Raw genomic sequence first — 18,365 nt, 5'->3', positions numbered from 1 at the left:
TTTCAGCAGATGCTTTGTAAAGACCATTAGCTGGATAATTTACAATTCAATCCCGCTGTGGACACGCTTCAAATACCACAATCCCTATAACAGCAGTTGTCGCTCGCGCTGACGCAAGTGTAGAAAGAAGCCTAAAAATAAGCCTTTCACCTAGTAGGCTGAGATTAATTTTGGCCGCCTCGTGAGCACGTCACACGCATGAGGGCCGATTAGTGGGCCGGACTAAAATCCACTTCCGGCCATGCTTAGTCCAGCCATTTTTGAAAATTGTCCCCCCCCCACCCCTCCGCCCCAAAAATGGGCATCCGGCCGGGCAGTTGCACAAGACATTACAGTAAGTCCAAGATCAATCATTTTTGAATGCTACTCAAGAATAGTTTGATCAACAGAATATGATCAGATCGAGCAATCAAGCAACAGACCCAAAGAGCAAGTGGTGCACAGGAGGAATAAAGGCAAAGAAAACTGATAATTGATTGAAAGTGTGAAAATGTCCAAATGGCTTTCAGCATTCCACACAGACAGCTGTCAGCAGCATTTCTACAACCACATTCACCTCCGTCATCGCCATCGGCTGGAACAGAGGACGACTGTCTCAGGAAACGGAGGATGCCACGCCAAAATAGACGATTACAAAGACGAAAAAAAGGGCTTCCGACTATGCTTAGTCCGACTATTTTTTTTTTTTTTTACGTTTCCCGTCTATCGTTGACCGCCTACAAAATGAGCGTCCGTCATAGGCCGATAGGCGGACTGGTCCGTCGCATCGGCGGTATCCCCAGCTCTGCAATTTTCCTCCATTCCTCTTCAGAAGGTTCAGCCTTGACTGGAAAGCTTCAACAGCTTCGTATATGTCAGCGACAGTACGGTTTCTTATCTGCAGATTTCATTGATTTAAATGGGACGTGACGTCAGACACACACACACACACACACACACACAAAACTAACGCAGTCATCTCAGGTCTTAAAAACTCGGAATTTCTTAGGCTTTTTTTTGCAGGAAGGCCTGATCTGAGGTTTGAATCCCGAATCTTTGACGTATAATGGCAGATGCAGTAACCACTATTGCACCAGGCTGCTTATCATTAGCTAGTCCGTGCAATGTCTTCTAATCCATCCATCTTTTTTCCCCACTAACCCCTCTGAGATTTTTATAACTTGCTTTGTCTTTTAAATAATTACAGAAAACCATAGCTATTTAAAGACGCACCAAGTTGATTTTGCCTTTCACTCAAGTACTTTTTATTTAAACCAACTGGTGAATCTTTTTGGTTGCATTGTTGTTAGAAGATGTGGGAGGTGGCGAGCGAGGCGGAGGCAGCGGAGGAGTGTCTGGGGTTCACTCCCGGTCCCTTGCGGTAATATTTAATAACAAACATTAAAAATACCACAAAAATCCTTCACCGCATTCCCACGCTCCGAATGTCCAGAGCACGCACACGCGTGCGTGCACACCACTCATACTTGACCTCTGGACACATATCAAATACGGTTGGTCTCCCGCGTGTGTGCATAAAACACGCCATGTATTTATACACTGATTTATTTCTTTTTTTAATTTTTATTTGCAGATATACACACATTTGGTGTCGGCGTGGAAATGGAAACACACGGTGGTGGCCCCACGTGAGGAAAGAGCTGTCATACTTTTGGAGGAACACATTTAGTTAAAAGGATTCCGCAGCCTCGTTCCTGATTGATAGCAACAATTTCACTCCGATGAGTGCTGTTGCATATGTGTGTGTTTGTGTGTGTGTGTGTGTGTGTGTGCATTCGTCATGTCGCCAGTGGCTTTCTGACCTCGTCTCGAGGTTTGGCGATCGCAGCCAGAGATTCCTTTCCAGTCCTCCCTGCCCTCCATGTTTCTCATGTGCGTCAGCAATGATACCGCAATCCCCCCTTTGTCTGCCTCCCCCGTCCCATGATCTTCCTTCCAACATCCCCCCCTCCCCCCCTTCTGCTTTTTCAACCCCACCCCTGCTCCACTACCTCGCCTGCATGTGTGTGGTTGCTTTGTGCTGCACTCAATTTACAGACACTGTTTTGTAAACATGTAAACCTTTTCTTCTTCTGTCATTTTGTATAAACAGCACACATCGCAAAGTGAGAAGACGGAGTCGGTTGTATATAGAAGGCAATCTTTGTTTCCCAATTTTTCAGAAATCTCACGGCACACCACCAAACAAAAATGTCTCAAAGACTACTGGGAGTATACTGAAATAATGATGATCTCGTCTCATTTGATTCAGTTTGAAATTTGGCCTGTTTATTTGAACACAATGTACAGTATTATTCTGCTGTATGAGTGCTAACAGGTGGATGCACAATTGTACCTTCTGCCATCTCGTGGAAGAGCATTTACTTGTTCTACCAGTCACTATATATAGACAGATAAACAAATACAATACTTGTAGTAAATAAATAAAGGGGTACCTTAATTTTCCGAAGCAACTTGTGAGTTTTTTCTTATCAGGATAGCTACAGTTGGCCAAAAACACATTCAGATGCATTATGCAATATGTATTTTTTTAAACTGATGCATTTGTTTCCAAAGTTTTAATTTAAAAGCAACTGTTCCTTATACACAGGAGTGCAATACATAAAAGCACAATCACAAAGCTCAACTTTAAGGACCTCAAATGTTCCAAAAGTATGTTATAGAACGTGCAAAATATAACATAAGGCATTGAAAGTATTGATACTTCACCAACGGATCAATACTTGTATCTGCATAAAAAGTATCGCGATACTTAGTGATACGATATTTTTTCCCAGCCCTAGTCTTTACACATTACGCTAGTCAGTAAACCAGTTTATTTCTTCACATTCTCTTACATTTTTTTTCTGATTATAAACATGTATTGTTTTGTTTTGACATATGAAAAAAAAAAGAGTTACAAGCTTGGTTATGGAATATATTAAACTTGTAAGTCAAGGTAATAATTTTTGTCCCATTTAAGTGCCTCCTGTTACAGCTCTAATGAGGCAATTGCTTCCACGTGAAAATGAAGAACATGCACATGTGTTGTTTGCTACAGTAAATGTAGGTGGTGTACATTGTACAGGCAGCATTTACTAAGCTTACTTACTGCATCCAGTGGAGTCACATTACTCGCGTACATCAAATTCTACTCTCTAATTGACTTATTTTTCACCTACAATTGCAAAAAAAACCACCGGCTGCCACCATTAAAAGACAGGCCTCTGGAGTTTATTGAACGTGCAGGGCTTGTTTAACAACTACAGGTGGGGCTCGTTGGCGAGCGCCTGCACCCATGGGGCCTGCCTGGGCTCAGCCCGAAAAGGCAACGTGGGTCCCCCTTCCCATGGGCTCACCACTGGTGGGAGGGGCCAAAGGGGTCGGGTGCTGTGTGAGCTGGGCGGCGGTTATAGGCAGGGACCTTGGCGGTTCGACCCCCCCGGCAACAGAAACTGACTACATGCAAAGGCCGTGGAGAAAAAGAAAAAAAAACAATATCTCCATTTTTTTTTTCATTTTCTTATTTTTACCTGAATTAAGTTTCCGCGTTACAGAAATCGCATTAAAGTGAAAATTGAAAAAGTTTCCAAAATTGGAGATAAGTGTTTTTCACAGGACAGCGACGATATTCAAATAAGGCGGGCTTAGTAAGTGGCAACGTAATGTGGCCACCAGTAGCTTCACTTCCGCCGACGGCGAGTAAGCAGCGTTGTTACACCCACTGTTTCACTGATGGAACACCAAACATGAATTCAGTCAGAAGCACAGTATTTTGATTCAATTATTTCTATTGGATTTGGGATGGATGGAGGGGAAAAAAACCCACATTTTTTTTCAAAGGGTAATGTGTTAGCCGAAGCGATGCGCATGTTCCACAACACATCAAATATGTACTGTAAATTAATTTCCTACTCAAAGTAAGCTATATTTTTTCACATGGATTTCAATGACATCCACAAGTGACAGGGAAAACTCCATGCTTCATGATTGATAGCCAGCCTCAAAATTGAATGAATCACTTGGTGTTTGCGCATTCATTCATTGGTTGACGTCACAGGTGTGTCAGAAGTCGTAATGATAGAATACACTTTAATGAAAAGTGCACAAGCCCAAACGCGTAATTTAGCCCTAGGAGCAGAACTCCATCCTAAACTGAGGACACGCATAACGTGAAATATTAATTGTTATAAATTATTTTGACAGGGATGCGTCAGAAACGTTATAACTGTACTCAGGGTGGAACGAGAACATGCAAACTCCACACAGGAAGGCCCGGGCCGGAATCGAACTCCGAACTGTGAGGCAGACATGCTAAGTGGGTTGCGCTTTTGTAGGAATCAGAAAATGTGAGCAACAAACAACTGGTCTGGCATAAAACTAAATGATTCAAAGCTGTAACTTAATGACATCCACAACAAAGTTAAAGCACATTTGCACTTCTGGTTTGATGCCAACTGCATTTCATTGGAAATCACATTGCCTCTGATCTCAATGGCAGTTCTTCACCCTTGTAAATGACCACCACAACACTATACAAATTGTGACATGAATAACTCTCCGACATTGACAATCAAATGGCATCTTTGAATGTTTGATACAACGCTGCTTTTGGCGCTCAGATTGCGTTGGTCAAGACTGGAAGTTTCTGGTATTGCAACATGGCCACATTGTCCTCCCCTCTGTTCCCCCCACCAACACCCCAAATTGTTACAGTGTTACAACATACTGTAACCTTCCAGTAAAAGTGAACGCGTCACAGTGGGCTGGATGTGACTGAGCAAGGCACGTGTGTGTGTGTGTTTTCACGTCTCTGCATGCCTGCCAACAATTTTGCAGGAATGTGACTGTGAGAAGACTTGAGACGTCTTTTTCTATCTCAACCAGGACTTTAAAACCCTTTCTTTTTTACGAGCTGTGAAAGCCAGAGAGATACTGTAATAGGCAGTCTATCTGCACTCAATCTACACAGTGCAGCAAGCGAGTGGCTTGTGGTGGCACACAACTGAAACCACAGCGAGGACAACATGGAGGAAATGTCAAGGGCAGTCTTGCTTTTTCTAGCTTCTTTGTAAGTCTGACAAAAATAGAGATTACTCCTTATTGGGTATCCTTCTGTATAAGGGTTGGGAAAACTTTTGTGCTCAGGAGCCACATTTGATTTTTAAAATGTCATCGGGCTAGGTCATTCATAGACGAGTGCATGCTATTTTAATAAACAGCTAAAATGTGTATGCGATGTGTGAAATGTTTTTTCGGTGAAACAATTATTGATTCTCATTTAAATGTCAACTACGATTCAATTATGATTAAAAAACAATTCGTTATTAAAATAAGGTTGTCACATGTAAAAAGTTTGTATTTATTGATTGATTGATTTATTTAAGTTTTCATTTATTTTAACAGTGGTGGTTAGCACATCAGGGTTGTTTTCTAAATTCCATAAAGCAAACAAAGTCAAATCGGATATGTGTCATTTGAAAGAGCGAGAGGTAGGTTAGTGAATTATTTGTTGACAGAAAAGTAATATTTTCAAAGACCTACCTAGCTGCATTATAGCACACGTGTGCTGGGACGGAACGGAACGTAATGCACCTTTGAGGCTTTGGGATTCAGCAACCCCGCCTGGTGAATTGTGGTTCATCAGAATTCTATTTAAATACAAACTAAGACAGGACTGGACAAAATCATAGTATTTCATATTTTGTAGCACAAACCTCTGAGGCAGTAACGAGCAAATTAAGTGCGCCAGTCCCCTTAGGTTTGAAGGGTGCCTTTCCCAGCCAGCATATTTCGATGTTTCAGGACTCATAGGAGGACATTCGCGAACAGTCCAAGATTTTGCTCTGAGCCATTCTAGGATGTCTTTAGCTGTGTGTTTTGTGTCATTATACTGTTGGAAGACATATGACCTGCAACAGACCAATCTTTCTGGGCAGCACGTTACTCCCCAGATTGTTTTAAGATTTCATCGTACCCTAGGACCTTAGCGCCCTCTGCAGGCCAAAGATCTGTATCTGTACCATGTGACAAAAGAACATTACATTTTAATAATTGTATTTTAGTCCTTCAAAGAAAACATTTTTATTATGTATTTAGATGTACACATGGCATGGAGGAAACCACAAAATATAGGGTTGTATAATACCTATTTATTTTTTAGAAAGGTATTTTTAGTTGAATGTAGTTGAATTCTTGTGAATGTTATATTTAAAAAAAAAAATCCAAAATCTTGTATTACTAGACTTATTTTTCCAACGTCGCAAATGAATTTATCACAAATGTCATTTACAATCAGTGGGACACATTTCTGAGATTTCTGTAGTATAGTATAATGGGAAATACTGAAAGCAAATTGATGGTTTTCAACCCTTCGTTTTGTTAACTCATTCAGTACCAGGGACATATTTATGTCTTGACATATAAATATGTCTTTGGGAATGAATGAGTTTATCAATACTTATTTCATTCATTCACTGCCAAGGAGATATTTATGTCTTTTCCCAGTCCAGCCATTCAATCGAAGGCATTTATATCTTTTCAAATATTTTTCAAACGCTAGGGTAAAAGAAGGTCTGAAAATGTCTGGCACTGAATGAGTTAAATGTGACTAAAGGTAACATTTGTAGTTTAAACTGACATTTATTATCCACGTACTGTATTTTTCAACATGGTTGTGAAACCTGTGGACCTTGGGAACAAACGCAGCTTGTAAGTGCATTTCTTCTGGCCCGCCACACAATTGAAGAAGACCGAACATATCCATTAATGCACACATGTATTTATTTCTTTATCACATACCTTCATTCGGGTCACAAGTGAGTTGGAGCCTTCCCAGCTGACTTAGGCCTGGTCGCCAGTCAATGACAGTGGCACTGAGTGCACATACAGAAAAACAAGCCTTCACACTTACATTCACACTGATGGACAATTTAGAATGTTCAATTATCCTAACACCCGATTTTGGAATGTTTGAGGAAACTGGAGTACCTGGAGAAAACGCATGCAAATGCAGAGAATATGCAAACTCCACACTGGAAGGCCGCAGCTGTGATTTGCATCCAGAACCACAGAGCTGTGTGGCAGATGTGCTAAGCACACCCAAACACGTTTGAGCCACAAATGGTTTTCATATAGAATGCTAAAAATGTGTTTGATTCTTGCATTACAACTTTTCCCACGTTATGGTCCTCTGAAGACCGCAGTTCAAAAAAGCCACAAACACGCAGTGGATGTTTTGCATCATTATGTACAGCTGCTTTATTTGTGATTTGCTCCAATTAACATTATTAGTACTTTTAATTTTTTTTTTTTTTACTAGATACAATGCGTTTATTCAAAGTACAATGAATCAATGCAGGATCAAAAAAAAAAAAAAAAAAAAAAAAAAAAAAAAAAGGAAATCAGCGACACGGCCAAAGCAGTTGAGTTCCTGAATGTATAAAAGGACTTCCTGTCGGGGAGAGCTATGTAGTCATGGGGCCATCTCCAATGATGGCATGGCAACTGTGTGATGATGACAGAAAACGAGAAGCAATGAGGTCTGGCGGGTTTAACTGCATGGTGGTACTAATCTTGGAACACGACTACATTACAACTGTACTGCTTGTATATTCAAAAGAAAAAGGTCACAGTCTGCTGAGCTTATCACCTAAACTTGGTTATTTCTGCCATGAAGTGAAACTGCGAAAATATACAAATCAAACGAGATGATTCAATAGCTCGTCTCCATTTTCATAAAACATCATTTGGGCTGTATGATACATAGATTCACGGTTGCTGCTGAAAATGACAACTACATTGGAGAAACAACCTTTCCGAACAAAGGTGTAGCTGTGAAGCGCTACGACAGCGTCAACATCAGCACTACAAAGACAGATCGTCGTGCATTAAGAGCCCTGATATTGTCCCAAAATAAGGCTGTGGGTTGTAGGCACACCGAGGTACAACTGAGCTGAGCAATTATGCGCATCGCAAAGATTTTGAATTTAAAAATTGACATGGAGACTTTAAAAAGACATTTAAAAAAAAAAAAAAAAAAAAAAACAATATACAAGTGCATCATTGGTAAAAGACTGCTGGTGAGGGAGAAACAAGTGCCCAGTAACGTGTGCTGCATCTGTCTGGGAGTCTCTGCATTACAGGTGCGTGAGCGGTGTGCATGTGCAAGCGAGCAAGCAAGCGAAGCAGCACGCACGATACATTTAAAAGAGGTAGCGGAGAAAGCCAGCCGTCCGTCACAATCCAGCCACTCTCCACACATTAAAACAAGAAAGATGTGGCCGGTCCGTCCTCAGAATGATTCAAAAAGTTTACAGTCTCATACACAACACAACAAGAATATAGTTTGAATCGGGTGCCCGATTTGTAGGTGCTGAGAAGCAAAATGAGTCCCAGGAAGAAAAACAGACTTGCATTCTCGAACTAGAACTTAAAGGTGAGAAGTGAACGCAATGAAGCCTACAGGACAGATTGCCATACAATTGCATTTTGTCAGTAAAATGTGAAAATATTCAGTTCATCCAACTTGATTTGAACAAAATACAATAGTGTGGAGGAGGTTAACGCAAGACCTCGGGGGAGTTTGCAATTTTTGAGAGAGAGAAAAAAACGACAACAAAAAAATTCGTCAAATGCGTTAAAACTGGTATGAGTAAAAGAAGATCGGGAAAACAGGAGAAGAGTGAAGGGAACTAAACAACCTGTGCCACACAATTGTATTATGTTAAACACGACACACAATATGACAGTTGGATCAACTAAATATTTTGGTGTTGACCCACAATAACACTTTTGACTCTATGTTCTTACACTGGGTGAAACATACAGTGCATGCGGGAAGTAATCACACTGCTTCACATACAGTATTAGCTTATAGCCTCATTCCAAAATGGAGTAAATTCATGTTTCCCCTCACAATTCTACACAACACCCCACACTGTCTAATGCGGGTGAGATTTTTTTTTTTTTAAAACATTTTTGCAAATTCATTAAAAAAAAAAACAAACAAAAAAAAAAACTTGGAAATCACAGCCTTTGCGTCAAAGCTCAAAATTGAGCATCATGTTTCTACTGACTATCCTTGTGAGGTTCCTAACACCATAATTAGTCGACTTGTGGTAAATTCAGTTGATTTGAAATGATTTGGAAAGGCACACACGTGTCTCTCTATAAGGTCTCACAGGTGACTGTGCATGTCAGAGCACAAATCAAGCATGAAGTCAAAGGAATTGTCTGTAGACCTCTGAATCAGGAATGTCTTGATGGACAAATCCGGGTAGGGTACGGAAAAAAAAGTGTGCTGATTTGAAGGTTTCAATGAGCACAGTGGCCTCTATCATCAGTAAACATTAGCTGTTCAGAACCAGCAGGACTCTTACTAGAGCTGGCCGCCTGTCTAAAACGAGCAGTTGGGGGGGGGGGGGGGGGGGTGGTGGCTTGAGTCAGAGTGGTAACCAAGAACCTGATGGTCACTCTGCCAGAGCCCCAGCAGTTAGTGGAGTGGAGCACCTTCCAGAAAGACAACCATCTCTGCAGTACTCTACCAATCACGCCTGTATTTGAGGAGTGGCCAGATGAAAGCCACTCCTTCATATAAGACACATGAAAGCCCGCCTGGAGTTTGCCAAAAGGCACCCGAAAGACTCGAAGTCCATGAGGAAGAAAATTCTGTGGTCTGATGAGACAAAGATTGAAGTCTTTGGCGTGGATGCCAAGCGTCATGTTTGGAGGAAACCAGGCACCGCTCATCACTTGACCATTATCCTCCCTACAGCGAAGGCCAGTGGTGGCAGCATCATGCTATGGGAATGTTTTTCAGATGTAGGAACTGGGAGACTAGCCCGGATTGAGGGAACGATTAATGCAGCAATGTAAAGAGACATCCTGGATGGAAACTTGCTCCCTGGACCTCAGACTGTGGTGAAAGGTTACCTTCCAACACGACAACAATCTAAGCACACAGCCAAGACAACAAAGTGGTGGCTTCATGCCAACTCTGCGAATGTTATCGAGTGTCCCAGCCACAGCGCAGACTTGAACCCAATCAAACATCTTTGGAGAGATCTGAAAACGGTTGTGCACCGATGCTCACCCTGATGGCGCTTAAGTGGAACGAGCGAAACTGCCCAAAGACAAATGTGCCATGCTTGTGGCAAAAAGACTTGAGGCTGTAATTACTGCCAAAGGTGCATCAACAAAGTATTGAGCAAAGGCTGTGAATATCTATGTATGCGTGATGTCTCAGTTATTTTTAATAAATTTGATAGAAAAAAAATTCACATTGTTATTATGCGGTGTTGTGTTGAGAATTTCAAAAGGAAACACTAATTTATTACATTTTGGTGTGAGGCGTGAATAATGTCCATATGTACTGTATGGAGGAGAGAGGACAAAGCACTAGAAATCAGAGTAGGAACACTTTCGGATTATTTGGTGAATTTCTACACCGAGAGAGCAGAATTGTCCTATTAGCTGATAGAATTTAATAAGAATGGTGAGTCCTGAAGGCTGTGTGTTAGCATGTGTGTGTGTGTGTGCGTGTTGTTCACACTTCACCTATGAAAGTTTCCTGCAAGCTGAGAAAGAGCAGCAAACAAGTGAAGTGAGTTCCGTTTTTTTAAAGAAAAGAAGGCAATTTGCTGAGGTTGGGTTAAAGCTGCTGTGTGTCCTCTTGGAGTGGCAGGAAATAAACAAAAGCACCAACAATTAAAACACTTTCTATCTCTGTGATCTAAAATGGGATCCCAATGTTGTAATGAAGTTTGAAGAATAAGAGCGAAACAAGAGCCAAGCGGACAAAGAGACAAATGATGTTCGGGCGACAGGCTCAGTTGTGGGTTGATGAGGAACCCTTTCACTGGGCCGGCCTCCTTTCCTTCTCTCACATTGAGTTGTTGGTTTTTTTTCTCTCAAAAAAAAAAACACTTTACAAGACTATTAGGAGCATTCTGAAAAGACCAAAAAAATACTATGGGAAGTCACAGAATTATGAGAATAAATATTACAAGAAAAAGAAATATTTTAAGTGAGAATTGCGTCACTTTATACATATGTAGGACGTGTACCTGCGTATATTTCATACAATCACATCAATAGCGTTAACAATAAGCATGAACGTGTTTCATGAAATGTTTGATGGTGTACATGATTAAAATAGCATGGCTGCTGGTCTCGGACCTTTACTGATTCTAATGAGAAATTTGATATTGACTCATTAAAGTAACTGTAGTAACGTTACTACTATATTCAACGCCTTCACTTTTTTATATATTCAAATAAATTACAAATATTATGACTAGCAAAATTCCCGCAGCGTTACAACTTAATTCTCATAACACAATGGGTGAATTACAGCTTTGTAAAGATACAACTTCGTAAAGTATTTATTCTAACAGTACTATTTTCATAATCTTCCTTTTTTTTTTTTTCCTGTGTGGCCTTAACGCCTCTTTGCAGCGTCTGTATTCGCTCAGTACATTCATTTGAGACATCCTCTTCACATTTGGGGGCCACAATGAGCATTTTCAGTTTTAGAAACGCCATCAGTTGCACTAAACGAGCATTTACATTTAAGTTTACAGTACTTGTGTTGATTTTAAAGTGTTTTCCCATTCCATTTTGGTGCTGGTTTTACTTGGCCGGTTTCAGTTTTGTTTTACTAACACTGAAACAAAGGTTTGCCACATGGGGAATACAAGGACTAGAAGCAAAGACTGGCTTAAGGCTCCCTTCTAAAACAGCCATGACAATTTCCAAGTCGTTCTTCCTTATTGCAGGGTAGCCAGCCAGCAAAGAAGAACTTCTTCCAGTCTGAAGTGAATAGTAAAAATCAGGCCCGCTCTGCACACTACGGAGAATTCAACCAACTAAATCATGTATCGCCCAAATTAAACATTCATTTGATGCGCTTGAACCTACTGATCTCCCTCGCCTGACATCAAGTGAACTATAGGAGGCTCTTCATTACCACGGGGAGGTGCACACAATGACTGAACTGACTTTACTTGACCGTAGATCTGTAAGCTTATCTTGTGATATGTTGAGGTAAAAGAAATCATCCAGCATTTGACGAGAGCAAACAGAGAAAAATAATAACTGTACACGACAAACGTATCCTTTCAGTTAGTGTTGAATTCAAAAAAAAAAAAAAAAAAAGGATTCAAACAATCATGTTGCGACACAAAAATAGATATATGATACTGTATACTGAATGTACTGATGTGCTGAAGGGAGAGGTAGTATGTTTGGTTAATGCAGCGCTGAAGCTGAGCTGCAGACACTGGACAAAAGAGGGATGATCCAGAAATGAGGACAAAGCCAGAAAACCAGAGAGTGAGTAAAAACCTCCAAACATTGGGATCCACTCAGTCACACACGCACACACACACACACTGACCAGTCGACTGGCACCGGGACTGCACCCCACAGCCATCTTCTACACAACAAGGCTCCAATAAGAGTGTGCACGTGCGCGCGATGAGTTGATGTTTGGTTCCCTTCAAGGCTATTGACGTCAAAAGTCATTTCGGACATGATTGAGGTATCTGTTTCGATGGTGTATAGTGGGAGAGGTTTGTGGAAGGGTGCTTTCATACTATTAGTTGGCTTTCTCTGGTCCCAATAAACAAATCACTTTGTCAACTCGGTGCATTTTCCCCTCGGAATGGAACCAAGCAGAATGCCAGAAATAATTCCCAAAGTCCTCATTGTTGGTGATGGTAACAGTTGGCTGGGCGTTCTCGCAGGCTACATGAGAATTTAGCGGAGGTGTACAATGTCCAGCCACAGTGTTTTCTAAAACATATAAATAAATTAGGAGTAATGTTCTCAAGCAGGGTACACACATACTGACAATCTGGAGCCCGATTCGAGGATGTGTCTGAAAGATCGTGTGGTGTGGGAGTGTTAAGAGTTTTTTTTTTTTCCTTTCCGGGCTACTCTGAAATCACAAGCGTTAAACCTGTTCAATATTTCCAATCGCACGTTCTTATACGTGTGTGGTCGACAGCGAGTTGGGCCGAGCCACGGGCCGAGGGCCTTTTGGGAAATTCAAATCTCCCGACCCTTGACCCATCTTTTTTTTTGTGGAAAATGTCAATGGGTCAAGGTGTGACAACGGGGGGAAGGGGGGTTCATCCTTTCAAACAAAGGAAAAGATGGCAATGTTCAAGATGGTTATTGTACTTTGCAGTGCTGTAGAATTGATCCCTTATTTTCATTCAACTGAAATTCAACTTCACTTTTCTTCTCTGATGTCACCGTGCAATGGCGAGTCTTGCGGACGCAAGTCAGCGTGAACCTACTATTTTTGGGAAAATGGACAAGAAAAAGTGATTCTTTGACAACATTTAACTCATTCGCTGCCAGACATTTTCAGCCCTTCTTTTATCCTAATGTTAAATATGTTCCTGGGATTGAATGGCTGGACTGTGAAAAGGCAAATAAATTCGTCAGTGGCAGTGAATGATTTAAGAGGCTAAACCTTTGTTAAGGTCAAAAGCAGTCCCTTAGATGTGGAAAAATATGGGTTACGAAAATAGCTATTTTGCCTAATGCTGAGTTATTTTGTAGCATGATGGTAACTAACTCACAATTCGTCACTTCTTCATAGGTGTTTTCCTTCTACTTCTGTATTCTCGAGCGTCTTTCGTAAATGTTGGTTACCTACGCTGAAGGTGGGTTAACGCTTGCGTTGGGCCACCTTTTCCACGCATTATGAGAATTCAAACAACCTTTGATCCATATACATTTGGATCATCCTGCTCAGACAGAAAAGGAAAGTTCCCAATCAGAGAACCCCTTGATTGTGAAGTCAAACAGAACGATAGCCAATTCGGAAACGACTTGAAGCTCGCACTGTCACCGTACAAAAACAACGGAGAACCTGGTTGTGTGGAGTGTTTGTATTACGCATCTTTAAGTCACTCACTACAAACAAGTGAGAATAGACCAGGCAGGCTAACACTTAGCCTAGCTTCTTCCATTTCTTCTTCTAAAACTAGTCTTCTAGTCTGTAATTTTTCAGCCTCGTCACTCTACACTGCCTGTAACAGGTCAGTCTTGGTACTTCAACAGACATCTGGTTTGGGGGAGGAGATATGGTTGTGTGTGTGTGTGTGTGTGTGGAATGCTCCAGTTGGTCATCTCGAGTAGACCACACACACTATAAGAGCAGTAAGCACAAAATGGTGCTTTCTTTCCTTATTGTGTTAAGTCTGTCACATAAAAAAAAAGGTGTGTACCCCGCTTCAGACATACAAGGCCTGCGAACCATACTTGTGACATAATGCCATTTGGCGAGCTGCTTAATCTCACAGCGCTGCACAAATATCCCGCCCTGCTATATTGTTCGCTTCACTTATGGGTTTTTTTTTCCCAGGCTAATTGTGTGGAAATGTCAAAAAACGAAAAAATTAAAATAAAATAAAATAAAAATAAAAGGGACCAAAGAAAGCTAGTGTGAAAGAACCGCAAGTAAGGCTACTGAGGTGGAGCTGCTAACCTGGCTGGAGTGGGCGGGACGCTCGACAGTTTGCGTTCATCCAATTACCAAACAAGGAAAAAGTTGAACATTTCCTTCCTCGAACCCTTAACATTGAGCTGTTTCCCTCCACCGATCTGCAATCCTTTTTTCAAGCAGCTGATGTTGGTGTTTCCATGCAAGTCCGGTATTTTTTGTAGTTTTTTTTTTTAACTCTACAACAAACACTTGTTTCTTTTTTTCTTCCCTAGATTGTAAATTCTCAGAGCTGCAAAGTGAGGCAGAGAAATGAGCAAGGTATGGTCACACTTTGGGATCACGAGGCGACAAGTCGTCATCAGTCACTGCATATCCCGCCGGCCTGTACAAAGTCTCGTGGAGGTCCATCTAAAGGTTTAGCGGGGTAGGAACAAAGGTCATTTGGGTATTGTTTGTTTTCACAGTTAAGCGAGAGTCCATGGCAGATGTTCCCATCAGCCCTTGGTGCACCAAAGAAGCAGAGCCAAGACGGCTGCTGGGTTAAAGCTGTGGTGAGTCATCAACTGCAGTAATATTGGCTCCTGCAGAGGATGAGGCGGTATGGTGGTTGTTGCTTGATGAAGAGGCACGCCCATGCTGGTTGCCATTGGCTAATACTCGTGTCAGTCGTATTGAGGCAGTGTGAGTTGACCGTTGTGCCACCAGGGCAAGACTTCAGTCATTCCGTCGAGGTTGTTGATATGGCTGGCGTTCAGTTCTGTAGGTATTCCGGTAGAAAAGCGGGAGGACTGCGTTGTTTCACTGCACTAAAGGCGAGGAATATGGTTGCACCGTTAAAACCAAGTGAACGTGGAAAAGGCTCCAGCAGTCCTCCTTGCTAAACACAAATCCATTCAACCAAAAGTCCTCAGCCAGCAAGCCAAGCGCAAGCTAGAAAGAACTTTCACCCATATTGTAATAGCAGTGTCAAAAGCTTATCCATTGACTTCCGAGAGAATGAAAATACTTACAGCCACAAGCGTGGGATGGATGGAGAGGACACCTTGTGGTGACCGCACACTGATTTGCACATCAATTGCTTCATGCACAGGAATGTCAAGTGACAAGAGTTTGATACATTCCACCGATGCTAATCGTTTGCATCAGTTTGGTTTGGGAAGTGTCCAAAAATACAACACCTTGTTTTTGTTTCCTTCAACAAATCAGACACGCTCACCAGAAGGGTCGACTCCGTCCACCGGTTTGAATAATACAACACAAGGCTCCATAACTCCTAATTGCATATAGTGCGTGTCACTCCAGAGCATCTTGAATTCTTTTAGTGTTTAGCCAACATTAAATTCTAAATACTGTATGTACAGACCAGACTGAGCAAGTGGTATTTACAAAGCTTGTCCACAAGGGGGAGCTCTAGGCCTGCTGAGGGGCTGTCAAGTGACACGTAGTAACGGTAAAATGTTCCTTTTATCACTCACCATGCTATTGAAAGCATCAACACACTGTGAACCCAACATGTCTTTTTTTCCAGATTGCAGTATTTGTCCTGAATCAAATCAAGTGACACCTAATCTTAGGTGTGGGTCCAAGGTCCCCCATCCCCCCCCCGCCCCCCCAATGGATGGCTGGAAATGTACTTTAGCTTTTACTTTGCGCTGATTCATTGATCCAGTTGATTTGTAGCTTACAGTAACTGTTATCTGGTACGATTAGAAATCACAGTGATGCAGAGAGCTTCGAAAACTTTGTCTTCTGATTGTAAGCTTACGCCTGACACACATTATCAACACCACGTGCACACTATCAGACAGAACCTTTCCCTGAGGTAACAGCGAGCAACTATCTGCTGCTGGCTTAGCAGCCCAACTAAAATGTGATGGATAGCCGCTATCCACCACAATGTGACGTCATCTTTGTCAGTCCACAAACTTCACAGGTCCAAAAAACAAACTAAACAAAGAAAAACGGGAGAATCCGAGGCCTCAGCTAGGGCCTGAACTCACACCCCCTTGTGGTCCACCAATATATTTTTAGACTGTACACACACCAACATAGAAGGACTACTCAGAGTGCATTCCTACTGTCAATGAGGACTCAATGAGCGCACAGTGAGAAGGGGCCCTCAAATCCTATACGGCAGGCTTTCCCAAACTGAGGGCGGCAGGTTCGTTTTGTTTGGGTACACGATTGTCATGGTAGAACTGTTTTTGTATTGATCATCACGTAGGCAAACTACTGGTAGCCTTTTTGATTCTCGTGTCTTCTGTGTTCTTTACCATTAATTTATGTACAGTAATATGTCAATGTGGTTTACAAAGTTTGGGTCGCTCGGAGGAACCTAGCTGACAAAGTTTGGGAAACCCTGCTTTACATGACACATCCTTGCTATTGTGCTTCCTCTGAAGCACCCAACTGTCTTAAATACATATATATTTGTGTTTTATCTATATAGATTAGCTTATACATTTCATTTATATAGCGTCATACACACGTACATTCCTGCAAAATTCCCTTTTGACTGAACAGCAAGGAATTCCAACTATAGGGGGTCTCTCTCTAGGTCGCCAACCTTTTGTTTTGTTTTGTTTTTTCCCGGCTCCGTACCCGTCAATCCTGACAGGCCTTTTCCTCTTCATCCCAGCACAGATACCGAGAGCGTGTTTGCAACCAGCAAGTATTCTTGTAAGACTGACGTTGTTTGGATGCCTTGGCTCGTGCCATCAGCGTAGAAGGATACAAACGTGTATTCCTCTCAAATTGGACATGTGAACAGCGAGCTGTGTCGAAGGATGACTGAGACAAGGGTGGGCAGTCCCTTCCATCCATCCATCCATCCATCCATCCAGGACATTGAGTTGACAAATGTTATGGGGAACTGTGGAGTTCAGGGGCGCTAAGAACATGTCAAGATCTTATCCGATTATCCGAGTGCTGCAGGTATCCACTGCATCCGTGAATTCTGAGCTTCATGCATCCAAGAATTCTTGCCAGCTGAGGTCTAGATGAGGAATGGGGCGCATGATGATGAATCTACCCATGTCATTTGCCTTCAAAATCAGGGCTTTTCCAGCGGTGGTGGTGACGGTGGGCGGGGGATAAAGGCGATAAGCGTGCATTCGGGTGTGCCTGCTATGACACCTCACTGCCAAAAACCTCCAGCACCAGCGGGGTGAGCTGCATGCTGTGCTCGGGCTGGAAAGACAGCGAGCGGTACTGCTTCGAGTGCTCCTCGTTGAGGCTGCGCAGGTCGGCCAGCTTCTGGATCATCTTAGCGTAGAGAAGGCGTCCGCCGGGGTGGTTGACTCGGATGTAGGCCTGAAGAGTCTCCGACATGTGGTCCTGGAGCTGCTCGATGCGGCCGTGGTCCTGCACCCCGGGACGATCTGCCATGAGGGAGGAGGAATGGAATGGAGGGTGAGGAGCAGATGTGAAGCACACGTTTGGACAGCGGGATGAAAAGCAAACGTCAACTAGAGCAGTTATGTCTTTCTAAGCTTGTCGTAATTTAAGAATTTCCAAACAGGCTACCGCACATGCACATATTTTCATAAAATCTATCCTCACAAACTCAAGATTGATTTGCACTTTGTCGGCGACATTTATAAACTCCTCATAAATCAGGGGTGAGAAGCCGATACGTGGGATTTAGTTCCACTTCCCATCATTGCTTGCCATTTCCTCTTATGCCCCTTTGAGGTACTTTGTAGATGTAAACATTTGGCGCCCCTACCAAGTCACCATTGTGACTATACATACTATAATTTTTCTAAAGAAAATACCTCTGCATAGCATTAAGTCCTTATTAACATGAAAGAAAATTTTTAAAAAAAGAGATCAATTTACAACAAAGAATAACTTTGACAGTGTTTTTAGGATCGCTCGACCTTTCTTTTCAGCCCTATTAAATATTTTTGCATGTGTTCTTTCT

General features: G+C 42.1%; 1 protein-coding gene across 4 annotated transcripts in view; it reads right to left on the bottom strand.

Annotated features, from left to right (window-relative positions):
* Window positions 1-7,212: 7,212 nt before the first annotated feature.
* Window positions 7,213-18,365, bottom strand: part of LOC147153366 (vitamin D3 receptor A) — a 68,838-nt gene continuing 57,685 nt past the window's right edge. For all 4 annotated transcript variants that reach the window (XM_086028735.1, XM_086028718.1, XM_086028725.1 and 1 more), the window contains one exon: window positions 7,213-17,820. In XM_086028735.1, coding sequence (XP_085884861.1) covers window positions 17,567-17,820 — 254 coding nt within the window. In that variant the 3' untranslated portion in view covers window positions 7,213-17,566. The remainder of the gene's footprint in view (window positions 17,821-18,365) is intronic.

Source organism: Filicampus tigris, chromosome 1, assembly GCF_054856515.1.
Source record: "Filicampus tigris isolate MCC_2025a chromosome 1, RoL_Ftig_1.0, whole genome shotgun sequence".
Classification (NCBI taxonomy): Eukaryota; Metazoa; Chordata; class Actinopteri; order Syngnathiformes; family Syngnathidae; genus Filicampus; species Filicampus tigris.
This window is presented reverse-complemented; position numbering and strand designations above follow the sequence as displayed.